Raw genomic sequence first — 26,548 nt, 5'->3', positions numbered from 1 at the left:
TACTTTTTTAACACTGTAAAAATGTGAGCGTTCACTCAGAAACTGATTTTACTTTCTGGATTTATTTGAACATAAAATACAAACACACTGCAGCATGTCGAGGCACAGGACAAAGATTTCCACAAAACTTTGTACAAAAATATAATCTAACTGAAAGGATAGAAATCTAATGCATTTTTTTTTTACAAATCAGCAGCTTCGTTGGACGTTAATGTTTCTTTTTCTACGATTTTCAAACACTGATCTGAAAACTCGACAAACAGAGGCTCCTGCATGGCGGCTCTCATGGCGGCGTCTTTGTTCTCGGCGCCGTCGACGGAGCGCAGCAGCCGTCTCAGGTGAGGGTTACAGAGGACATCTTTGAGCTCTGTGGACTGAGCTGCGGAGGAAACAACAAAAAAACAATCACGAATTAAATACGTCTGAATTTTTCTGAAAAACTTCATATAACTGATCATTAGAAATTTAAAGTTCAAAAAGGACATTTCTGGGATTTTAGGACATTTCTAGTATTTTAGGACATTTCTGGGATTTTAGGACATTTCTAGTATTTTAGGACATTTCTGGGATTTTAGGACATTAGGGTCTTAGTTAGGACCTCTGTCGGAGGGTTTAGGGATCCTCCACTGGCACATTTTGGATAAACAAACTTTATTCTGATGCTGTTTTCTGCTCTCTGGCAGTTGAGCGTCACTGATTTAAGACTTCTAGGACCAATTAAGATCGCGTTTTTGGATGAATAAATTCAGTGCCTTTTAAGGCTCAGAGGAAAGCCTGGATAAATTAAAAAATACATTATTAAATAAAAAACAAGATAAAAACATAATAATCTACATTTCATGTAATATAGTATGCACAACATGAACGAGTAGGAAATTGTATGTATATCCTAAATATGTACGTGTACAGCTACAGTGTTACTCTGTTATGTTCGTATTAAACAGATTTATCCTAAAATAATATCATGTTCGTTTGATAAACACCTAACAGCTGCAGCCTCTGCAGAGGCACTTTGTCGATGATGTCGTCCTCATGCAGAAGATCCTCAACAGTCCACGTCTCTGCAAACAAAAGAGCAAAAAGTGCTTTTTACGCAGAGCCACGGAAACTTTTCTCTCACTTCACCTCACATCTTCATTTCATCTCATGCTGTGACTGGATCTACGAAAGCGACGATTAATGCAATTTTTACAACCATACGGACACCCGACATTCATAAATATCATACCGGTGCTGAAAGACTCTTTAGGTTCAGGATCAGAAGGTGCAGGCGGCTCAACAGGAACGCACGTGTCTGTGGAGAAATAAAGAAATTAGATGATGTTTCAGCAGCTGAGTTTGATCACAGCATCACTAAAATACTGAGATACATTTAATTTACCTTTATGGCATTTGTAACAGCTGAGCGAACAACTGTAAGAGAAAAAAACAAAAATTAAAACTAAAACATGGTAGATCAGAATAATGACCTCTGAGTGACACTGAATCAAGATAATACAACGTAAATATTTTGCAAATTGAGTCGATTTGCAAAATAGCTGCCAAAAACTGATTATCTGTGGAAATCAAACAGGGCATGTTTCACTATTTTCTGATATTTTCTCAACAAAATGATTTATTGAGAAAATATTGGGCAGATTAATGATAATTTAAACAATCGTCAGCTGCAGACCTAAAAATAAGAACAAAAATATTAATTTTTACAAATATAAAAAGTAGTGCAACAAGTGCAGCAAAATACGTATTTTTATTCTTATTTTATTTCAAAAAGAAACAAAATTAATTCATAAGATTTATTTTCTGATGCAAACTCCGGAGCGGAAGGTGGCGCTAATGAACCTCGCAGGCCTCCGTCCCATGTGGTGTTTACGTCCACAGTTGTTTTCACGTGTAACTTTAAGGAGATTAAATCAGCGACAAGGTTTGTAAATATGCGCAGATTTTCTTTATTTTAATATTAATTAAAGAGTCAGCCAAAAGCACGTGAATGACGATATTAAGAGACCGACATTAATCCACGTGAACGTTAGCTTTAGCTTTAGCTTTAGCTTTAGCTTTAGCTCCTGCCGGATGAAGATAATATTTGTATTTTTAAAGCCTTTAAAGTTACTCACTATCTGATTTTGCAGGCGGGACATCTGTATTTAGGTGGATGTTCGCTGCACACGCTGCAGATCTGCATCCCGGCGGGTAGAAACTGTAAATAAATCACCGAGCAAATTTATGAAACATTAAACAACAAACGCACGCGACAGGAAGTGAATGATTTTTAATTCCGGTTGGGAAATGCTTCCTTCACAATAAAAGCATTTGAATTCGATTTTTATTTACGAAGCACTTTTTGTACAAACATGCAGCCCAAAGTGCTTCACTTTGCAGAATTAAAAACTAAATCAAAACAATAAATTTAAAAAATGCGACACTGAAATTAATAATAATAAACAAGTCAATAGAGCAAAATAGTAACGTGGAAAAAATTCAAAAATGCAGCATATGTGTATATATGTGAAATGTATGTGTACACAAAAAAAAGTAATTATTAAAACAAAAAAAAAGAAAATTAAACAAAAACAAATTAAAAGACAAATGAAAAACACAGGACTTTTCTCTAACATTTACATAGTGTATAAGAAATGTGTTGTATTATATTATTATTTTAAGTTAGAGGAGATAAGTTTTGCTTTCTGGGGTCAGCTGACAAGTTTACGTCGATGCTGCAGCCTTTCCTTCGCTGTGTTGATGCTTGAGGCTCTGACAACTTTATTCAAAACTTATTTATTTATTTATTTTTAATGATAAAAGTTCAGTATCAGTGCTATTATTTTTATTAAGTTTATTTGCACTTATTTTTACAAATAAACACGAATTACAAAAAAACATTTATGATTTTTGCTAATTTAATGTTATTAAATGTTGTTAAAATTGCATCACATTAGGTGACGATTTTATCATGACTTATTTTCGGACTCCAAACTCAAAGTTTAGCCGTGAGACTTGGAATTTGCAAAACAATTGTTGGTTTCTGCAATTAAATCAAGTGACACCGCAAATCACTCATACCAGCAGAAATAATCGTGCAATTTATATGCACTAACAAATCTCTTTTTGTAGGCTGCAGATATCCTTAATCATTTCACCACCGCCTCGCTGTGCATGACGCTGCTGCAGGATACAAAACGTAAACAGAAGGCCGTCATTTCCCCCGAGAAAAGAAAACGCAGGTCCAAATGCAAAATGATTAAAATTCTACTTTTAAAGAAACTATAATAACACAAATACGGCAATAAACCTGTAATGCAGCCTGCTTAAACACTTATATTAAAATAAAATAAAATATAATATATATATATATATATATATATATATATATATATATAATATATATATATATGTATATGTATGAGCAATTAAAAAAGAAACAGTCTCAGCTGGTTCAGTAAACATTAATATTTATTGAATGAAAATACAGTAAAATATGTTCTGCACCCACAGAAATGGCAACATCTACCAAGCACACAGCACTGACCTACATAGCTCAACACAAACTATTCTTGCACAGCTGTAACCGGAGAGGAGCAGGTCTCGTTACACGGTTTGGAATGAGGAGCCGTCTGGCGAGCGATCGCTGGGCACGTTCCTGCTGTCTCAGCGCTCAGTTCACCGGGTCAGGGAAAAAAACAAACACAACCTCGGCCAGAGTCATCGTCAGGAGTCCAACTTCAAGTGTCAGGATCTGTACAAAAAACAGAATTAAAATGGTCAAATCTCATCATGCTGTTTGCATCATCTGCAGATTATTTTCCCCAAATTAATTATTTTAAAAAATGTTTATTTTTTTCCCCCGAAGCCAATGCTGACATTTTCCACCTGTTACTTTTGTCTGACCAGCAGACTAAAAGCCAAAATTAGTCCGTTTGTAGTGAAACACAACAGAAAAACACATCTCACATTTGAGAAACTAGAACCAGCAAATGTTTGGCTCAAAACAGTAATTGATTTAAAAAATTATTGCAGATTAATTTTCTGTGGGTTGACTAATTAAATAATAATTTTTAGGTTTTTTTTTTAACATGCTGGCTTGCATTCTGTTGACAGCTAATCCTTTAAACTCTCCTGGTGCTCCATAATGTGTTTAATAATTTGATTAATATTTTTTAAACTATTACTTTATTTATTATATACTTCATTACGGTTTTCTTGTTTCTGTCATTATTGTTTACATTTTTTTTCACTGTTATTTCTTAACATTTTTTATTCGTGTCCTTAGATGACTTGAAAGGGGCTTATCAAGTTTAATTCAATATAATATAATAATTTTAGCATTAAAAGCTACAACAAAAAATGGTTTATCAATTACTGAACTGACAGAAAATCAGTTAGCACGATAATTTATTACTCAATTGAGTCTTTTTTTTTTTTAATAAAAAAAACAAAACAAATCAAATATTTGCTGTTTCCAAATGCATCCCAGAGCTCTTCACACAGCACAATTGAGACAAACAAAACAAACAAAAATAAAAACAACAATTTATTTTTAAAAATGCAAGACTCACAATTACATCCATGAAACTAAATGTTAATAATCAATAACAGTAAATTTAAAAAATAAACACCAGGGATAAAAAAAAAAAGTATAAAAAACAATTAAACTGTGTATTATATTAATATTATATTATCATTTAATATTATTTTTAGAATAAATATATAGTCAGATAAAACTAAAAAGTAAGAAAATAATAATAATAATATAAAAATAAATTGTATTTTTTATTATATATATATATATATTTAAATATATGTATAATCAATATTATACAATATATTATAATATTATTAAACATTTTAATGAATTGTTGGTTATACAAAACTAAAAATAATAATAAAAAATAAAAATACTTAATACTATCTAAGAAAATACATGATCTACGTGTCTCTAACAGTGACCTTATACGCAAACTTTAATTTTTGGTGCAGATTACAAAGAGCACAGAAGCAGGCGTTGTTCACCTGACGTTTAAGGCTGTAATCTTGCAGGATCTCGTTATGTAAATAACCAAGTAGGAGGTGTTTTTTGTTTTTTTTTTCAGCACAAAGGGCCATTATTGAGTCAATATTTGATGAATAAACAGCTTTTCCGGGTTGTTGTTACCTTTAAAGGCATCATGAAGACGAGCTCTTGGTTCTCCTGCGCTTCATCTGGCTGTTGTGAAATTTCTCTGCGATCTTCCTCTCGTGTCCTGCGGGCAATGGCGGTTTGTGTTGAGCTCGATTTCCTTCTTGGAGCGTCCTTTTCCACACGCGTGACACGAGTACTCCAGCAGGTTATAATAGTCATACTGATCGTAATAAGCTTCCTCGAAAGAAACAAATCTTTCCATGTCTGTCGCCATTTGGAGACGTTATTCAGCGGGTTTTTTGGAGGCAGTGGAGAGTCCCGGAGCGAGTAAACAGATGAGGTCACCCTGTGTTTATATACAGCGAGTCACGTGATCACCGCTGCTGACTGCGGAAATATGAACCGGCCTGTTGCTGCCTGCCCGCGCGCTTAAACCACGGCTTTAACAAATACATTAAGATGGTTATTTGGAAATATTCACAATTATAATTTTATTTTATTTCATTTTATATTATTTATTTTATTATTATTGTTGTAATTATTTATTTATGTATTATTATTATTATTAGTAGTAGTAGTAGTAGTAGTAGTAGTAGTAGTATTTTATTTATTTATTTATTTATTTATTTATTTATTTATTTAGTTTGACCTCGCATGTTAATGCTGGATTGCTCCTCTGTCCCCTAGTTTTTTCACTGTTTGAATATTTGATAGGGAGGACGAAAATATTATAAAAGTAGGAATTTCATGATTATTCACATAAATAAATAAATAAATACATGCTGAAATAAATAATTAAATAAATAAACATGGAAATGAATAAATTCTGAAATACATGGATAAATACAGAAATTAATAAATGCTGAAATACATAAATATGGAAATAAATAAATGCAGAGCTTAGTGCCTCCTATTTTTTTACATACAGACAAAAATAAAAAATGCATTTTGATAAATAAATACATTTTGTTGCACAAATGTCATGGAATAAAAGTCATATTTTTATTTCTGTCCACTTTTATTATCAACTTTTATTTTATAAAAATCTTACATTAATTTTTGTGTGTATGTATGTATTTATTTATTTCCATATTTGTTCTTTTGTTTGTTTATTTATCAAATAAATAAATGCTTGAAAAGATTAATCAATGCAGAGGTTAGGACCTCCTGCCCCATTAATAGAAAAACGGATGTACAAAAATAAAGCAGTGAAGCTGTACAAGAATGTTGGACTACATGTAAGGTATTTATTTATGTCTTCTTATTACCTGCTTATATTCAATAATTAATTCATTGATGCATTGACCCATCTGTTTACATATTTATTTTAGAATATGTTGTTTATTCCTGTACTGTAAACATTTATTTATTACTACGAAAAGTCATTTTTCTCTCTGTTATGTATGAAAAACTAAATACCATTTACATGAAGTCAGTGTTGGAAAAAATATCCAAACTGCTGAAATAACAATGTTGCTGATGTGCATGTTGAGTTAGAAACTTTTAGTGACTGAAATGTTTGTAGGTTATGAACATGAATAAATATTTAATGAATCAGAATCAGTTTTAATGGTTGAGTGTGGAGACGCAGGCAGCCTGGATTTGGGAGCAGAGCCAGCAGACACAGACGGTACAGTGTGTACCTGAGTCATGTTGGAGGTTTGGGCGGAAAGAGAACTGTGGTTAACTTAACTGAGGAAACTGGAGTTAACGGAAATATCAGTGAGATATATTCTTAGAGTCTGGAGGAGAGGAAAAGTGGAAAAATGGTTTGAGTTCTTGAGAGACTCTGGACTGAAATAGAGGGTCTGAAGTGCAGATGGTGCAGTAATCGACTTGTCCCAGAAGGTAGCAGCACTGCAACATTACGGATGCAGGCTGCTGTAAAACTTAGAAGAAGAAAAGCATGTGTAAAAAACAAAAAATTATTATTATTATTATTCATTTATTTAATATTAGTTTTTTTCCTCTGTTTTATTTTGTTTTACTGTATCTTCACATTTAGAAAAACGTTGTATTTTCCATGTATTGTTTATATTTTCACATATATATTTCATATATCATATCTCAAGCTCACAAATTCCCCATGTTTTCTCCTTCTGCAAGGCAAAAAAGAAAAGAAAAACAAAACAAAACAGAAAACACAGACTGGAATAATAATAATGATAATAATAATAATAATAATAATAATTTATTGATTGATTTGTTTATGTATTTATTTATTGTAAAGAAACCATGTGCAGTTTTTTTAAAAAGCACATCACACACAAAACCCACAGTATAAAGCTACACACAACTTTACTGTAAAAGATGCAAAGCAGTGTAATAAGTAAGAAAGCAAAAAAAGTAAAAGTAAATTATATTATAATAATTATGTATGTATGCACTATATGTATGTATCATGTATCATTATACAATAAGAATAATAATCATCTATATATTAATAATAATGATACTACTACTACTAATAATAATAATAATAATTATTATTATTATAAAACTATCCGAACCATTAAATATGCCTATCTTCAGTTTTTAAATAAATTTTGTTTTATATACCACTACAATGATAATGGGGTATTCTGATTATAATACTGCTACTACTACTTACAATAATAATAAAATATATTATTACTGTTATTATTATTGTAAATACAGTTTAAAGATTAATAATAATAACAACAACAACAACAACAACAACAATAATAATAATAATAATAATAATAATCAGAATACCTTTGTTATCATTGTAGTGGTATATAAAACAAAATGTATTTAACATCTGAAGATAGGCGTATTTAATGGTAAATAATAATGATAGTTGTTTTTGTTTTGTTGTTATAATGTTAACAATAATAATAGTAATAATAGTAATAATAATAATAATAATAATAATAATAATAATAATAATAATAATAATAATAATAATAAACTTGTTATCATTGTAGTGGTATATAAAACAAAATGTATTTACCATCTGAAGATAGGCGTATTTAATGGTAAATAATAATGATTGTTTTTGTTTTGATGCTATAATAATAATAATAATAATAATAATAATAATAATAATAATAATAATGAATAATAATAATAATAATAATAACCTTGTTATCATTGTAGTGGTATATAAAACAAAATGTATTTACCATCTGAAGATAGGCGTATTTAATGGTAAATAATAATGATTGTTTTTGTTTTTGATGCTATAATAATAATAATAATAATGAATAATAATAATAATAATAATAATAATAATAATAATAATAATAATAATAATAATAATGAAGAATAACAACAACAACAACAACAACAACAACAACAACAATAATCAGAATACCTTTGTTATCATTGTAGTGGTGTATAAAACAAAATGTATATAACATCTTAAGATAGGCGTATTTAATGGTAAATAGTAATGATAGTTGTTGTTGCTGTTGTTTTTGTTGCTATCGTGTTGCTACAGTAATTTAGAGATGTGTTTTGTTCCGGAGCTCGCGCGGTGAGCCTCCCGCCCCTCACGCGGTGTCACGTCGTGACGTTTTTCCACGTCGCAGTTCCGTCTCTCGGGCGAGCTGGCTGCGTGTGTATGCGTGTCTCCAGCTAGGCCAGAGAGTGATGGCGGCGCCCGTCCTGAGAGTGTCCACCCCTCGGTGGGAGAGAATAGCCCGGCTCCTCGTCTGCCTGCTGGGCATCCTGCTGTCCCTGTACGCCTTCCACGTCGAGAGGGAAAAGGCCCGGGACCCGAGTTACCGGGCTCTGTGCGACGTGAGCGGCTCCGTCAGCTGCTCCAAAGTCTTCAGCTCAAGGTAATTTGAATTCAGCAAAGAGCGCTCAATGGAGCCGCTGTGGAGCCGCCGGAGCCGCTATTGTGGCGGTTCTGGCTGTCAGACGCTCCCAGCTAACCGCTAACCCCAGCAGCGGCGGGCGGTGAGCCGGCGGCTCGCCGAAAATCACCGACACAAGTTAACTTTTACCGTTTCATTAGCGTTAGCCGCGTAGCTCGCTGAAGCTACCCGTGCTAGCCGTTAGCTAAAGAAAACGTTCTTAACGTTTGTTTGGCTTCTTTAGCCGGTTAGCCATCGGTACTGAGCCGTCAGCATCGTTAAATTCAATTAATCGATATGTCGCTGATAGCTAATAATCGCACTGGATACTATGTGTGTGAACGGGTAACTTAAAGCTAACAAAAGTTAGCTCGTTCAGTCATTGTTGTGTGTTGTTGATGGATGAGTCCATTCATTCCCCCAACAAAACTAGGATTTTTTTTTTTGTTAGATTTTTATCTACATTAATTTATTGGTCTAAGCAGACAGGTATGTACAACAACAACAAAAAAAAAAGATGGAAATGGTTAATGGTTAAAGCAGTTTCAATGACAAAAATGCTGAAATTTAATAGGAGTTATGCAAAAAAGAGCCCCCCAAAACCCCAAACAAACAAACAAACAAACAAAAAAAACCTCCCACCGCCAACAACAACAACAACAACAAAACAAAAAACAAGAAAATTACTAAAGAAAATGCTAAAAGAAATCATGTAATGTAATTTAAAATACTTACTTAAGAGAATATAAATGAAGAAACTAAACTTACGCCCTTAAATTTAATGGTAAAGGCAGTTTCACTGACAAAAAAATTAACTGGAAATAAGCAAAAAAAAACAAAAAACAACAACAGCAAAAAAACCCAATAAATTAGTTTTAAATATACAATTATATATACAATTAAAACTATATAAATTTAGTTTACAGGGCGTTTTATGATAGTGTTTAATAATACTTTAATTTTTTGGGTCACCATTTACAATTTCTTTTCATTTTTTGAGACGTTTCTTGCTAAATTGCTCACTATGTTTTTTTTCCGTGTTTATTTATTTTTTAAAGAAATGTATATACTTTATATCGACAAACATAAGAACTCTGGGAACATGTGGATGACCCCCAGTTCGCTATCAATAGTGAGTTGTCAGCATTGTTAAATTCAATTAATCATTAATTTGCTGATAGCCAATAATCGCACTGGACACTCTGTGTATTAAAGGTTAACACAACTTTAAGTTAACAAAAGTTGACGCTAGCTTGTTCAGTTATTGATGTGTGTTGTTGATGGATGAGTCCATTCATTCCACCCAACAAAACTAGGATTTTTACTAATTATCTGGATAACTGATAATAATTTGGGGTTAACTTTTTAGTCTAATCACAATCATATATACACAATGGATTTCTGTTATTAAAACTGCATTAAAAATCACTTTATTATTTGCAGTATGAATTGCAAATGTTTCAGATGTACAATATAAGTATACTTAGTCAGTTATTAATCATGAGACAGGAATATTGTTTAATTCACTCAGTCGATAAGTTTCTGATAGATAATGATTATACTGTTTGCTTTAGGTGTTTTAAAAGGGTAACACAACTAGAACTAAATACACTTAAAAAGATTGCTCCAAAAAAGATGGCGAGAAACGAGTAAAAACTTTCAAGAAAATCAACTGAAAATAAGTGAAAGAAACCCCAAAACTTTCACAATATTGACTAATAATAATAATAATAATAATAATAATAGAAAAAAACAAACACAGAAATAATAATAAAAGAAAACCCTTATCTTACCTACTTAATAATAATAATAATGATAATAATAATAATAATAATAGAACTATCACTAAAAGATGCACTGCTTGTACACATTTCACATACACACACACACACACACACACACACACATATATATACAAATACATACATATACACACCTACATACACATATACTCATACATCAGTACATAAATAAAAAATAATAAAAACTAGTCAGATTTTATTGTGCAGGGATGTACTGATCATTTATTTCCCCCTAATCTGAGTCGTTTGATATTGTTGCACATAAATTGTTAATAAACATATCTTTAGTTGCACAGCCCTAATCCATTCATTCTGCTGACCAAAACTATGATGTATGGTGGTTATCTGGCCTTATGTTGATATTTGTTGTAACTTTTTTAACCTTGTGAGCATGCACTGGTGTTAGCTGTCACGCTGCTGTGTCTTAGCTGCTGTGCTAATGTCACAGGGCAGTTGTATGTGAGTCCAAGGACCTCCGCTACGTAAAGGGACAGTGCACAGAGCTGCTGCAGAAGTCAGTGGAGGGGGCTGTTACAGCTTTGGTTACCTTTTCAGTGCTGCTAACCATCACACATTGTTACCAGATAGCTAAAATGCTACAGCAGATAAAGCTGCTGCTAGAGTTACACTTTAGCCAGATTAATTTTAAGCAATAAGTTATGTAGAAAAACATCCTTTTATAGTCTTAAGATGACAGGTCTTGTGTTAAAACCATTTCTGTATAATTCCCGTGCCGTCTTGACTGTTGGAAGCTATAAGACTCGACTGAACTCCACCTATTGAATCTTAATGAATGAGTCTTTTGCAGGCCTTTAACAAATACTCACAGTATGGCAGGAATGTAACCTTACCAGGACTTAAGTAAGATGAGAACCTGAATTCACTGTCTCAGTATTAAGAGACAGTCTCGCCTTTGTCACCTAAAATAAGCCGTGAATCATCAGCAGTGGATGAATCACTTAACAAATAATAGTAAAGTAGTGATTGAATAAAAGACATCAGTTTCCACTTCAGTCCAAACAAACTTCCAGCGGTGTGATCTTGAATGCATTTAACGGCTGCAAAGTGAAAACCCTATATTTGGTGATGCAGCTCATTGTGTTTCTTCGGTATTATTGCATGCCTCCTCAAATGCGTATCAGTCTGTCTTGAAACACTCGCCAGAATGTCTTAAAATAATGGAAAGCATGACCCTTTGCAATGAAGGAAAACACAATTTATTATATACAAGGAGAATAAGCTCCCACGAAGTTTAAATTAAAAGAGAATGCTTACTGCACACTAAGAGATGCATAAAAAATATTTAAAAATGCATAAAGGTGTTTAAATTTGTATCATCCCCATCTCATACTAGAATTATTCCCGAATATTTCATAGCATGGTGTTTTAGGAGTCAGCTGAGGCCCTGCTTGCTTCTCACTGCAATTACTCTGAGGTACAATTTGGCATGTGTATGTGGTAAATCAGATGAAAAAAGCAAAGGTCTGACTTATTGAACCAGGCTCATATCTCCATGCTGTATTGCAGTGATACTCAACTTGTGGCCCGCAGACCAAATCTGGCCCCAGAACAATTTTGTAATTCTCAATAATAATAAAGAGATTCACACTGGGAATTGTTTTTGTATTTTTGGTATCCATAAGGTGCCAGAGTGCAAAAAGCATCAAAAAAGAGCTTGTTTATCAAAAAAGTGCCAGTGGAGGATCCCCCACACCCCTGACAGAGGTCCTTACTAAGACCCCAATGGCTTAAAATCCGAGAAATGTCCTTAAATCTGAGAATTGTCTTAAAACCCTAGAAATGTCCTGAAACCCTAGAAATGTCTTAAAATCCCAGAAATGTCCTGAAATACTTGAAATGTCTCAAGATTCTACGAACATCCTAAAATCGTAGCAACTTTTTAAAATCCTCGAAATATTGTAAAATCCCCAAAATGTCCTTAAATACTAGAAACGGCTTAAAATCAGAGATCTGTCCTAAAATCCTTAAAATGTCCTAGACACACGTGTCACTAAAACTTAATTAGAAAATAATGAGTGTATAAATAACAAAAAACCTGCGTAGTTGTATATAAAATATACGTTAAAACTTCCTAAGTTTTGTCTGCTGGGACTCACTCATTGATTTATTGGATATCTTATTTGAAGTTTCGTGACAGAAGCAACCAAGTAAACAGGACCACATTTTTTTTTTATCATGCAGAAACAAAATGCACAATTTCACAAGAAAAGGAGCAATATATTTATTTACTTGACGTGTTGCGCATAAATATGCACACCTGTCTTGTATTTTGCTGAGATGGTGGTTTCTTTGGTTTTCTTTGAAGATCTATCGACACATGAAGAGGATGTTGAAATTTCACTAGAATATCATCACACTCGACAAACAGCGTCACAGCAGCTTTACTCTAAACTGAAATGAGGTTGAAGTTAGTGAACAACACGTGGGTATGAGAAGATATTTTTAAACACCGGTGGCTGTGCCACAAAAATTCAGATGAATTAAATGTCACCCTCTTAAACTAATAGTAGTATTTTCTTGATTAATCAGTCATTTGTCTGGTTTATAAAAATGTCAGAAAATGGTGAAAAATGTCCATCATCACTTCCAAGACGATGTCTCTAAATGTCTTGTTTTGTCCACTCAAAAAAATAAAGAAAATATTCACATTTAAGAAGCTGGAATCAGTGAATTTTGACTTTTCTTTTTCTCAGAAAATACAGTTGACAGCTAATCAATGAATTCTTGCAAGCCTGGCTTCAGTAGAGAAATGCTTTTTGTTTTGCACTACAGTATTATTTTCTTTTCCTCATAAAAAGTCCAAAAAAATGAATTAATTAGTTGGTCAACATAAAATTAACCATCAACTATTATTTGGGAGTGTTGATCTAAAATAAACCCAAAAACCAACATTTGAAAACCTCACCTTGGACTCTTGGAGACTGTGTCATGGACACTCTTTTTTTAACAGTTTTGTGATATTTGAAGGCAGAAAATTGAGAAAATAAGCAGCTTATTAATCAATAATGAAAATAAGCGTTTTTTAGCAGCTGATTATCGTGACACACTAAAATAGTTTAAGTAAATCATAATTTGCCCATCCTAAAACACATTTATGGAAAACAAACGTCAAGAGGGTGTCAGACTGCTATATACTGATCATTTTGTATATATATTTTTTAAAATTCATACTCATTTATTCCAAATGATTGGGCTTTAATTGTCCTTTTCAGCTGTGATCCAGCCCGTTTAATCTGGTTTCTTGTTCTAACTTTGCTTATGTTTGTGTTCGGTTTAGGTGGGGTCGAGGTTTCGGACTCTTGGGCTCAATTTTTGGAAATGACAGTGCACTGAACCAACCCAACAGTGTCTACGGGATTGTCTTTTATGCCTTTCAGCTCCTACTAGGTAAGCTGCCGTCTAAACACAGTCATCTGTTGATGACGTAGAAATCTCTGGAGCTGTTTCACTCGCAGCAGCTAGTGCTGACTCAACACTTCCTTTGACATTGCTCTATTTGCCAAAAAAATGACTCACATGACACTGACATCATATTCAGTGGCCATGTATAAATATAGTTTTACAGCTCGCGCTTTCTGAAGCTCACTTGCCTGAGCTCCAGTCAATAGTTTTCCTTATTTCGGACTTAATTCTCATTAATTTCTGCAGAGATTTTAAAAAGAAATAGTATTTTCTGTTAATTCCAGTGTCATTTTGCACTGACAGCCCAGAGTAATGGTGCATATTTTTCCTTTGTGACTTGTTTTAACTCGGTCACATTGACAGTGTCCTCCCGTCAGTACGATTATGTCGCTGCTGACTCGGTCATGCTGGTTTGACATGTTCGCCCGCCGCATGGCCTGTAGGCTCGCCTGACCACCTGGCGCTGGCACAGAACAAGAGCTCCTTTTAGCCACAGCAGTTAGCACTCATTTGACTAACACAATAGCAGCCCAGTTAAGCCAAACTGCTACAGCGGGTCAAGATTTCCATATTAAAGGCAAGACCAGTCAGTCGCACAAGTGTCATTATTCTTACAGCCTTGGACTGTTTATATGTGACTCCAGGATCTGCAGTTAAACTCTGATTAATGCTAATATACAGCACGGGACTACTGGACTTTACACTCAGATGTTGGAGGAAAGTTGCACCTTTCTTATAATGTTTTCCCTTATTTTGATTATTTTTTATGAAGAGAATAGGGGTTGGAAATATTGATAAAATCCTCTATCGCGCTTTATGTCATTTTCCATCACAATATGGAAAAATATCAGATTATATCAAATTTTCTGGGGAATCGATAACCCCAATTCAACTTTGGAATCAAATTCATAATGAGTGTACATTCACAAAAATCAGTAAACTTTATCAGTTTGAATATTGAATATGTCGTCTTTAGACTATTCAATTGAATATAGGTCAAAAAAGATTTTCAAATCATTGCATTCATTACGTTTTACATGTAATTTCAACTTTTTTTCATTTCCCGGGTTGTGATTGAAAAATTGTAACTACGTAAAATAAGCAAAATAACAAAACCAATAATGTTTGATTTGTATAGTTTTAAATTTGCTGGATTTTCTAGGGTCAGCACAGGTTTCTGCAGGTCCTTCAGATGTCTCAAATTCAATTTTATACACATTAGGCCTTAACAGTTTTGCAATAATCCTCAATTTGGATTTTGTGAGGTCTCAATTACCTGAAACATTTGACCTGATTTAATTTATCCATCTTTTAATTTATTTTTGTCAAAATGAGTCAAGCTTTCTTGTGTTCACATTTCTGAACTGTCTCTGAACATAATGCTGTCTTTTTACTCGCTCTTAGCAGTTGTCAAAATGTAGATTACCTAACACACTGTAATTACCATATTCCTACTTAAAACCTGCCTCTGTAAGGGACTTTTATACTTAACTGCAGTGCTTGAATAATACAAAAGGGATTTGTCAAAAAAATCAGTCCTAAATTTGGGTAAAATCACCTGAAAATGCTTTAAAAAGCATCAAATCTAAATGTCTGAATGCTGTAAACACTGAACATTTCAGTAAATGTGCCAGTTGCACCATCTTGGCTGCTTCTCACCTGTAGTCCCTTGGCAGCAGGTGCAATGACAGCTACAAACAACACATGAAAACAACAAAACTGGAGCAGCGATACCGTGCATGCAGCAGAGCACATTTCATTTACTTAAAAACAACAATACCTAAAACATAAAAACACATAAACAGCATCCAAATGCTTAACATTCATGTGAAGATCATTGAAATACAAATACAAATACAGTCCTGCTCATTGACTTGTGGTCTGATGCACCCAGAGATATTAATAGTGACAGGACATACACATGGTGGAAAAATCTTTGATAATCGATAGATTTGTTTTACTTCATGGTATATATTGTCCTGTACTGTATATATTGTCCAGCCCTGAAAGAGGGCATATAGTCAGAATGTGTTATCGGTATTTCCCCTGATAATAGACCTCTGCTGTACTATCACAACTTTATAAATGTCTAGTATTGACTGATGTTACTACAGGATTGACCCTCCAGTACTTTTACTTAAATAAAAGTAGAAAAACTACAGTGTAGAAGGCAGTCAGAGTTTTACTTGAATAAAAATGACCAAAAGTCCTCAGAATAATATATATTAGACTATAACATCTGAAGAATTCATGTTTGTATTACCTCAAGCTGCTGATTGTGAACGTAATTTAAACTACTTTAAATACTGCTGGCTATTTTTATCTACATGAATATACCTACATTTATTTGTGTTATATTTTGTATTGATGATCTGATTCTGCAAAGTAAGTAAAGCTTTAAAATAGATGCATTGAAGTAAGAAGTACAATTTTTCTCTGAGATGTTGTAGAGTAGAACTAAACATAGCATTAAATACAATTACTCCAAAAATAACAAGTTTCTTAAAATAAGTACAGAACTTGAGTAAATGTACTTCGTTACTCACCACATTTGGACCCCACTGCTGTGTATTTATGTACAGATTTCATATTCTATCATTAATCATCGAAATTGACAAAAAAAAACCAAAAAACACACGCTGTAGTTGAACATTTATGATAAATCAAGTGAGTCCATTAATTCATGCATACAAATAAATACATTTGTGCATGTAAATATTAAAATGTAATGCATTTTTTATGATTTCAACCATTTAGTTTCTTGTCTCTTTCTCTGAAGAAATCCAACATGATCTGCTGCAACGTTTTCTTTTTCATATATGAGAAAATTGTAAATTTCTTTACTTTAATTTGGTCTGACTTTCCCATAAATTTTCTCAAGACTTTGCAGTAAACTAACTTCAAATTTTACATTGCAGAAAACCTCTGCAGGTAAACTTTGAATTCGTGTAATTTTCAGTGTGTTCAACAGTAACATTTGAGCTGACATTCAAACGATTTAAAATGTTATAAAGTCGTAGAAGCATGTTGTGAATAAATCCACATATTAGGGCTTTAATATATGATGTGTAATAAACTATCGCAGTAATGGGAGTCTTTTTTCATCCTTTTTCGGCTGCTTTAAGCACCGGTGCCGTATTGGTACAAACAGACGTGCATCCAAATCCAAGCAGTGGCTGGTTTGATGAGGTTTTGCACGGTGCTGCTGTATATGTCCTGTTTTTGCACTGTGAAATCTTCAGTTATGAATTTGTTTATCACTGCTTGAGATCATGTGAAAAGTGTCAATAGTCTCACAGTCAGTGCGTGAGAGTCGGCAGTCTGTTTTCTCTACCGAGTTGCGTGCATTTAGAATTACATGCACAGCTCAAATCTTACACGCACATACATGTGGTATTTTCAGGACTGTTTAAAAAACACAAACCCAGAGGAAACTTAGGACTGTGACTGCAGCTCATGTGACAACAGAATAATATGAGCAGTCTATTCAGTGTCGAAGCTGAAAGTCGTCACGAGGAGGCTGGTTACAAAAATAGAGAACTGACTGAGGAAAGAGCACGCTCATCAGGTTACAAGCATGTCCTAAGGTTGTGGGTTTTTTTTTTTACAATTAAGCTTTAGTTTGTGTTTCTTGCCGTAGGGATGACTGTCAGTGCAATGGCCGCCCTTATTCTCATGACGACATCCATCTTGTCGGTGGTGGGTTCGCTCTACCTGGGCTACATCCTCTACTTTGTCCTAAAGGACTTCTGCATCATCTGCATCACCACATATGCGCTGAACTTCATTCTCTTTATTCTCAACTACAAGCGACTGGTTTACTTGAACGAAGCCTGGAAGCAGCAGCTCCAGGTCAAGCAGGACTAAGCTGTCGAGAGCGGCAAGAAAAACGAGATAAATAAACAAAAGAGAAAAAAAAGAAATGTGACCTCTGAACATTTTGACTTGCCACCAGGAGACCTTGCTTCCAAACAATGTTTATTCTGCTGTGTGTTCAAAAAAAAAACAAAACAAAAAATGAAGAAATTTAACTTAAATGTTGGGGCCTGACATCTCAATGTTGCAAACACGGAAGGATTTGTAAGTGAAAGATGATTTTCTTTTAATTTCTTTTTTCCTTGTTTAACATTGTACTCACTTAAAGAAGGGGGTGTGCATGTGTGAGTGTGTGTGTTGTGTGTGTGTGTGTGTGTGTGTGTGTGTGTGTGTGTGTCAGCCCGAGCAAGCAGAGGCAGAAGGCCACAATACAGAGCGATGGAGGACAGCTCTCTTTTGAACAAAAAGGATCGCAGAATGGAAGAAAACGGGACATTAAAGGGGTTTACTTGAAACGCTTAGAGAGGTCCTTTCACTGCACAGCGGATCTGCACTTAGGAGCCGATTAAAGGGTCCCAAAATTAGAAAAAACACTCATTAGGTCATCGTACAGTTTGCAGATGAGGTTCTACGGCAGGGTGGGTGGGATGGGGTCGGGGTGGGAGGGGGGCAAAACGATTAACATTTATACAGATTAGTTTCTTTCATGTTTACACTTTGTAGTACCTTTCTTTTCTGAAGAGGACCACTAAAAATAAACACAGGACAATGTGAGATATTGTGCGTAGATCAGTCAAGATTGTTTGTTTTGCAATTCTGTAAATAGCTGCTGAGCAATACTCCAGGCTAGATTGTGATTTTAGTGTTGACACAAACAAACAAAAAATAAAAACACCAACAAAACCGGAGAAAACATCAGTAAACGCGGAACAAAAAAGCGATAAAGGTCACAGTTGGGTGGATGAGCGAAGATGTGCTCGGGGACATCTTCCGTCCTGTTACCCTGGTCAGGCATGCAGTTCAGAGTTGTGTTGTTGTAAGTGGTTATTGTTTCATCTGAAGCCACCGACACAAGTTTTGAAACATGGGTTCTTTTCACCAAGTTTGCATAAAAAGGCACCCTCTCTTTTTTTTTTTTTCCCTTTTTTTCGGGTTATTGTGTGAAAAGCATTCCTGACCACCACACAAGTGGGATCCATAAAGACTTATGTGCCTAAAGGAGTGTTAAGGTGAATTACCTTTCTTTCTTTCTTTTTTTATTTTGGGCGGGTGGGGGGAGTAATGTCATGTGAACACCGCTCGTTGTTTTATTGTCACAGGTCCAAGGCTTTATTTTTATGATCACAGTTTTGTAAATTAGGATACCAGTGAAGTGTTTTCTCCCTCATGAGGTAGCAAAGGCTGCTACACTGTGATTGTCTGCTAAAGTGGCCCGGTGGCAGAGGCATCTCTTTATCTCGCTTTTTTCCATTTCTCATTTGGCTTTTGTTCACTTTCCAGCCTGTGTACATGTGATGTCAATTGAACGGTAACGGTGATCTTGCCAAGCTGAGTTACAGTTCATTTGCAAGGATGTGAACAAAACTTATGTCATGCTTTATTTATGTTGACAGGAGCGGCAGAAGGTGTAAGATTCTGTAAGAAAACAAAAAACAGTATGTTAAGCCATATGTGGAGTTTTTGGGGTTTGTCTTGCGGTAGGAAAGATACTGACGGTTTTCAAAGACAAACAGCTGCAGACGCTGAATCTTTTCATGAAGCGGTTGCTCTCACATAGCAAGGTTTGTGCAGAGATCGATCTCCGTATGGGAAAAGCAACCACAGCTTGTAGTGGCGTTGCTAGAAATCCACAGTATTGTCAGTTCAGTGACAGACAGAGGAGGATCGTTGTTTTTTTTTCCATCCAGAATCGATTGATTAAAGGGTAACATCTGTATTTTGCAACCTGGTCCCTGTTTTCCCATGTTTTTGTGTCAAAGTGACTAAAGGGAACAACAGTTTTTGGGTACAGTATTGAGTGAAAGTCCTTTTTGCCACTGACCTTTTTATCGAAGAGTAAGCTCATTTTTGTTTAACTAAAAACAGCCCAAAATTGTTATCATCAAACCCAGCAGACTCTATGAATGACAAATAGAGATTATGGTGTTTAAAGTTGGTCCAGTTTGAGTGAGAGCGCTGCAGCCGGCAATGGCGAAACAGGCTGCATTGTAACCACTCTGGGCATGTTAGCACTGTCAGTATACATCCATTAAAGTGTTTGTTTTTGTCACTAACATGCTCCGACTGTTATTATAAGTGTGACAAAGGATCCCTACAGAGATAGACCCTTTTGTTAAAGAGCAAGATCCTTTTTTTTTTTACCTAGAAACAACCCTAAAATCGCCTACACAAAACTCGTCAAGGGCGTCAATACACACTAAAATGACTGTTGTTTTTTTTAAATGGAGTCTGGTGAGAATATTGATGGCAAAATTTGGTTGTTTCTGATTAAGCAAAAAGATCTTACTCTATAACAGTGTGGTTTATCACCGTAGGGATCATTTCCATAATGTTGTCGGACTTCTGGAGTAACAGTCTCAGTCTGTTGGTGTCAAAAACACTTTTATTGGACGTATGTCAAAGGCAAGAACATGTTGGGATTGGCCACATCACAGACTGTTTTTGACCCTGACAGGCTCAGATTGTTATTCTGAGTGACTTACTATACTATGGGAAGGAGTCCTATAGTGATAGACCTTTTAGTTTAACCAAAACCAGCCATAATATCACTGTCACCAAATCCACCAGACTCCATTTAAATAAACTGATTTTAGTGTGCATAGAGCCAACATACTTTGGATGAACGGTATTTTACAATGATAAAATCACTGTTTGTTTAAATGAAGTCCGGTTGGTTTGGCGATTGCAATATCAGGGCTGTTTCTAGTTAAACAAAAAGGATCTTGCTCTTTTAAAAAAAACGTTTATCTCTGTAGGGATCCTTTCTATATTGTTGTCACACTTAGAATAACAATCTGAGCCTGTCAGTGACAAAAACAAACACTTAAGAGTGATGTATATCGACAGGCTGCAATGTAATCCTGACTAATTGTTTTATCTTGCTCAATATTGGACCAATTTAAAAAATCATTGTTCCCATTATTCAGTTGGGCACAAAATACTGGAAAATGGGGTCCAGTTTGAAAAATACACAACATAGCCTTTAACTTATTCAGATGCATGGTACACTATCTCCTGGCTTTAAGCGTATGTCGGCCATCGGACAATCTTTCACACACTTTCAAAGATGCACAACAGTCTTGGTATAATAACTGTAATAATGTGATTCATATGTGTTGTTAAACCAGCTTGTTAATAGTTTCCATCACTTCTAGTCTCCGTGCCCTTTCACTCGAATTCAATTTCTCCCTGACAGTTTTTTTTTTAAATGTGGGGTGATGGTTCATAAAGTATTGTTGATAGCAACTGCGAGGAGAGTCATCTAAGAAGTGACGTCGTGCTTCCTGTGATAACATATGAAGTCACGGCTTGTCTATGAAAATGGAGTTGTTTTTTCCACCAGGATGATGTCAAAATGAAACTGTCTCCTCATGCATGTTGTTACCCAAATACTACTTACCATACAGAAGCTGTTACTTTACTGTTAACCATTTTCCAAAGCATAATGTGAGGTAGTTTTTCCGTCATTCCAGGCAGAAAGTGGTTTCCCTTTATGTCGCTATGGGAATGATGCAGGGAAATTAATACGATTTTATAGGCACCAAAGCTTATCGGGCCAGTTCTTTATCGATTCCCTCACTGATTCCTGATCAATTTTCTGTGTAAAACTTGATTTATTAAATCTGCAAAGCCTGCTGAGTAAAGCTAATGTTGTTTTAATAGAGAATTTTTAACCACTGTAGCGTGTCGCGCAGGTTACGCCACATTTTCGCCTCTAACTCTCTAAAACCTGTTCCGAAACTTTATTGACAGATGGTTTCAGGGTCAGTGTGTAAACGTAGGCCAACACAACACGAGCTTGTATTCAACCTTAAACGTCCAACAAAAAATACAGACTTGGTGTTACTTGAAATAGTCATTTTACAGATGTTACAAACAGCTCTGTTTTCATATTTCTCTGTGAAGTGAAGCCACGCTTTGGACAGCTTCTTCCTCTCTTGTCGACTCCTTCTTGTTGCAAGTTTTCAGCAGAGTAGATAAAATCTGACGTCATAGTTTTGCCAACTGTAACTATAAGAAAAAACATGCTGGCATCGATAAAGGGAATTGAGAAGCTTGGAGGCATACGATTCATATATAGTGGTCAATGTGGAGCTAATTCTCAATTTTCCTCTGTGATGTAGTCTGTAAACCTAATTTGTCGCAGTGACGATCATATATTCTGTCCTTTGGCTTTCAGTATAACTGATGCATGTGATGCAGTTTGACAGCCCTCTAGCCAAGTCAGGACTTTAGTTTCACTCTGATGAATAACTCCACCAGTTTAGCATACGCATAATATTTATTCAAACTTGATGAAGCAAAATCAGAATTATCGTCTTTTTTTTCTGCATGTATTGATTTTTCTTGTCAAAACACGGTGCCTACATTTCTGGAGGTGTTAACAAAGATCAACACACTTGAGCGTTGTGATATTAAGAGTCCCTGTAGGATTTCATGGGCTGTTTTTGTGATTGTTGTAGCCTGAAATGCCTGAATTTGCAGCAGTTTTCTAAAAAAATTGCAATGCAAGTTGCGATATTTTTAGGTGTTTTTTTTTTTTAGTCATAAGAGTTTGTATTTAAAGTTACAATTACATAGGATGCACATCATGATCACTTCAATCATTTTTATTGCAGAAACATGTATCTAGTGGACTAAAAAGGCGACAGATTTCATTATTATAGCAGGCTAACAAAAGTTTAATTTGTATTTGCAATATCCATAATTCATATAATAAATTTAACGTTACTTGGTGTCCCCATATGGGTATAATATTGTTGTGCAAAATGTCATGATACTATACTATATCATTTTTTGCCCTCCACCGTTACTGATCACTCCTGTGCAGACTTTGGCCCCAAAAGTGCAACACGGCAGTGCCTGAATCTGGGATATTTTGGATTAATTTTGTAAAGACACGAACCAATGGCTGCCTGGAAGAGAAACTCAGTAAAAACTCTGGTTTGCTTTGGAATATGGTTGGCAGTTAGGCTACATGATTGGTAGTAAACTGGCAAAAACATGCAAAACTGTATGGTCCTCCATTCAATGATTTAATGTTTGCATCATTTCTTAGCAATTTAAGATCTTCCTAATACAGTATTGCCTTGTGGGGCTTACATCAGTTTTTTTTTTTTCATCTAATGACAGTAACAACTTTTAGTCTAAATGCTTTTGTCTGGGAAAGCCTTAGCTTGATAAGGCCATCCCGATAACTTGAGCTCAACATTGCGTTTCGCTCTGCGTATCGCACTGAACCCGCAGCCGCCCCAAACGCTTTGAGTGGGTGGGAATACTCGCCTTGATACACAAACTCCTTCAGCCAATCCAGACAATTTATTTATATTTACCATAATCTGTTTAACATGTACCTTGTCTACAAAAATCCCCATATGGTTTTCACGATACACTGGTGTTGCCAGCGTATTTAGCCATTTCTCATTCAGCATTTGCCTCTGGACTGCTGAATACCAGCTGGTAGCATCCTTGTTGTATGTCCACAGCATTGTTAACAAGGCAGTATGTTATATTTAATACCCCCATACCTCTATCTTCTATCACTACTATCAGGGTATACAGTGTATAACGGTGTAAGTGTGTCGCGCTACTCACTTTCAGCTTTTCAGACTAATAAATACGCAAAAAAACCACAGCATGTTAAGTTAAGTAATATTTTCACACCATTTTCCTCATTAAACAGAAAAATACAACTGTACGCCTTTTAAATTCAACTTTTTTCTCTCTCACAGAAAACAGATGAGGCCTAATTATCTTGCAACTCGTCATAAAACACATTTCATTCAAAGTCAACAGAAACAAAATAAAACTCACCCAAACCATTTTGGTTACTCTTGTTAGTAATCTAGTTAGTAAGTCTACTGTTCCAACAATCACCAGCTCTGGTTTGGTCAAAATAAATCCTCAATTTACCAGGTTAGATGTAAAAAAAACATGGCGTTATTCCACTTGGTCTCTCTCTGCCTGCTGGCCGCCTGCTGTTTACAGTCCTGTAACTTCTCCTAGCGTGCTGCGCATGCTCCATAGTCCCCCCACTGGGCTTTGACCCCTAGGTTGAACAGCGTAACTTTGAAGAAGAGAGCCAGGAAAAACAAAAGAAAAAGGAAAAAACAAAACAAGACGAATGTATCAACATAGCGAGTGCTAGAACAAGAACCACGTTTGCCGCTTGCTCACTTGTATGGTTCGTAATAGGGCAATAGGAAGACCGTCCGTACCTCCACCTACCGTGGTGGTGTCAGACATCCGTCAATAAATCAATGCTAGTATACTGGGACAAGGATAGTAGTCCAATTAAACGGACTAATGGAGCTATAAATGTAGCTCCACTAAACTACATGAAAACATACTGAGTGTTTTGCGTGGTCCAGACTGATACACAAAGCGAAACAAAATTTCGAGCTCAAGTCATCAGGATGGTTGCACCAGGCAAGGAAAGTCTCCTTTGGGTTATTTTTGCACAAGTCAAACTGACAGTTTTTGGGGCAACGACTCTGAGCGTTCCCGTGAGTTATCGACCATAGAACTGACGACAGTAGGTAGCCAATCAGTCACGATTCCAGTCATATGCAAACCTATTACACTATTCGTGTGCAGTTACTTTGAAGGAACGGTTCAGGAATTTGGAGTTCTCAAATCTTTGGCTGGTGATGTGTTGTGATGATTAAATGTTGGAAAAAAGAGGTCAGAATAGTGCATTCTCATGATTACTCATTTAGGCCCTGAGGTATAACTGCCATGTTAGTTGCATCACCAATGCCAACAAAAGTGCCTTCTGTTTGATCACTAGGCCTTGAGCCAAAGACGAGCAACAGTTAATAGCCTTGTAAAAAGAAGAACTGTAACAGGCGCTTCTGCTTGCCTTCCTCAAAAATGTAATCTGATAAATTGGTCATTCCCAAAGATTTGACGTCCACTATATTGGCGCAAAAATCCATTCAGAAATTCAAAACTCCCTGTCAAAATCAACGGTCATTCCCTCTTTTTCCTTCCTGAACTCCACCATATAATTATTTTGTCTAGCTAGGACATGTCTGTTAGCTGAGAATACACTCTGTTAAAACTACATGATTGTAATGTTCTTTTTTCATCATTGATTATGCCCTTTAGCTGTATAGACTGTTAACATTCTGGGTTATTTTAGTAAAAAAATAAAATAAAAAGTTGAGGGGTTGGAGGGCTAGGAATCCATGTGTCAGCATCAAATGTTTATTAAATTTCTTTGTGGAGGAAAACTTAACTGGGTTTGCTTCTGTATTGCCAAATATGTTTTAAAATGCTGTATTTTCTTACATGGAAAAGTGTTACATGAATGGTAGGAGGGTGCAAAAAATAAATCTGTTTAAAATCCATCTTACCTTAAGGGAAAACTGTGGAAAAGGTTGACATGAGAACATTTTTAATTGTGTCACTGTCATGTGGAAAATGATCTACCATTAAAACATTCCCTCTGAAACGACCTGTCATTTTACCTTTTTTTAATGAAACGGGAAAGATTACAGCGAGAAAAAAAGTTTCAAGATACATTATGGGCATGTGAGTGTTGTTTAACCCTTTGAATCCTGAACAATTCGGCTTGATTTCTGTCACAAATAGAAGAAGGCAATGAGCAACAAAAAAAAGAAATGACCCAAATAATATATATATACGAACTACCTAAAAAACGATTTTAAAAAACAAAACATAACAAAAAACAAAGAAAGTGAAATTTAAGAACATTAAATGACCTGAAAATGTATATTATTATAATTAAAAAATATTTAAAATATTAACATACATTTAAATATTTAATCATGATAATTAGAAAATTTGTTCTTTCCTAGTTTTAATAACATGATTGTCCCAAAAAGAAGAAATGACCTAAAAATTAACAAAAAAGTAAAGTATAAGAAAAATACCTGAAAATCATTTTAAAACAAAACACAGAAGAAATAATAAAACAAGTAAATGACCTACAAAAATTATTATTAGCGATGCATGACCAATAATTATTGGCCCGATAACGGGACCTATGACGTCATACCAATATTTCCGGTAATAAAATTTTTGGCTGATAAATAGAACCGATAATAATACGCATAAGTTGCTTTGATTTGGCCCGTGTTGCCATGGTTTCGCTCCTCCAGTACTACACACTCTGCATGATGCTGCGTGTCAAACTGCTGCTGCGAGATCAGTCCACAACATGTCATCAGTCAGCAGCAGGGTTTAACCCTTTGTTTCTTTCTCTTTTTTAACTCTTTCTCCGCCATTAACGAGATTTTCAGTCAGTCAGTGTTTTCACTGTAGTGTAGGGACACTGTTACGGATGTTACGCAATAAAACAACATTTCCACGTCCAAAAACAA

At 35.0% G+C, this 26,548-nt stretch overlaps 2 protein-coding genes and 1 long non-coding RNA gene across 3 annotated transcripts; 1 reads left to right on the top strand and 2 right to left on the bottom strand.

The window, feature by feature from the left end:
* Nucleotides 1–43: 43 nt before the first annotated feature.
* Nucleotides 44–2,290, bottom strand: znhit3 (zinc finger, HIT-type containing 3). The gene is made up of 5 exons (XM_042513575.2): nt 2,115–2,290; nt 1,382–1,413; nt 1,229–1,294; nt 984–1,061; nt 44–379 (listed from the first exon to the last, which is right to left on the bottom strand). The coding sequence occupies exons 1-5, from the start codon at nt 2,180–2,182 to the stop codon at nt 183–185; spliced, it is 441 nt and encodes a 146-aa protein (XP_042369509.1). The 5' UTR covers nt 2,183–2,290; the 3' UTR covers nt 44–182.
* A 1,142-nt stretch (nt 2,291–3,432) lies between these two features.
* On the bottom strand, nt 3,433–5,385 carry LOC121939574 (uncharacterized). The gene is made up of 2 exons (XR_015778999.1): nt 5,150–5,385; nt 3,433–3,733 (listed from the first exon to the last, which is right to left on the bottom strand). It is a non-coding gene; the product is annotated as an uncharacterized LOC121939574 (long non-coding RNA).
* Nucleotides 5,386–8,653: 3,268 nt separating this feature from the next.
* Nucleotides 8,654–25,659, top strand: vkorc1l1 (vitamin K epoxide reductase complex, subunit 1L1). The gene is made up of 3 exons (XM_088089009.1): nt 8,654–8,922; nt 14,041–14,150; nt 17,806–25,659. The coding sequence occupies exons 1-3, from the start codon at nt 8,732–8,734 to the stop codon at nt 18,030–18,032; spliced, it is 528 nt and encodes a 175-aa protein (XP_087945135.1). The 5' UTR covers nt 8,654–8,731; the 3' UTR covers nt 18,033–25,659.
* Nucleotides 25,660–26,548: the final 889 nt, after the last annotated feature.

This window comes from Plectropomus leopardus, chromosome 15, assembly GCF_026936395.1.
Source record: "Plectropomus leopardus strain MGB_pleo_1.0 chromosome 15, ASM2693639v1, whole genome shotgun sequence".
NCBI lineage: Eukaryota > Metazoa > Chordata > Actinopteri > Perciformes > Serranidae > Plectropomus > Plectropomus leopardus.
The sequence above is the reverse complement of the archived record's forward strand: the minus strand, read 5'-3'. Positions and strand labels throughout refer to the sequence as shown.

Bases quoted from the DNA above. Each gene is read 5' to 3' on its own strand.
- znhit3 (XM_042513575.2), bottom strand. From the start codon at position 2,182: ATGCAGATCTGCAGCGTGTGCAGCGAACATCCACCTAAATACAGATGT. The intron at 1,062-1,228 runs GTATGATATTTA...TTTTGTTTGCAG, and splicing joins TAAAGAGTCTTTCAGCACCG to AGACGTGGACTGTTGAGGAT. The intron at 380-983 runs GTGTTTATCAAA...TTTCCTCCGCAG, and splicing joins GCAGAGGCTGCAGCTGTTAG to CTCAGTCCACAGAGCTCAAA.
- vkorc1l1 (XM_088089009.1), top strand. From the start codon at position 8,732: ATGGCGGCGCCCGTCCTGAGAGTGTCCACCCCTCGGTGGGAGAGAATA. The intron at 8,923-14,040 runs GTAATTTGAATT...TGTTCGGTTTAG, and splicing joins TCCAAAGTCTTCAGCTCAAG to GTGGGGTCGAGGTTTCGGAC. The intron at 14,151-17,805 runs GTAAGCTGCCGT...TTCTTGCCGTAG, and splicing joins TGCCTTTCAGCTCCTACTAG to GGATGACTGTCAGTGCAATG.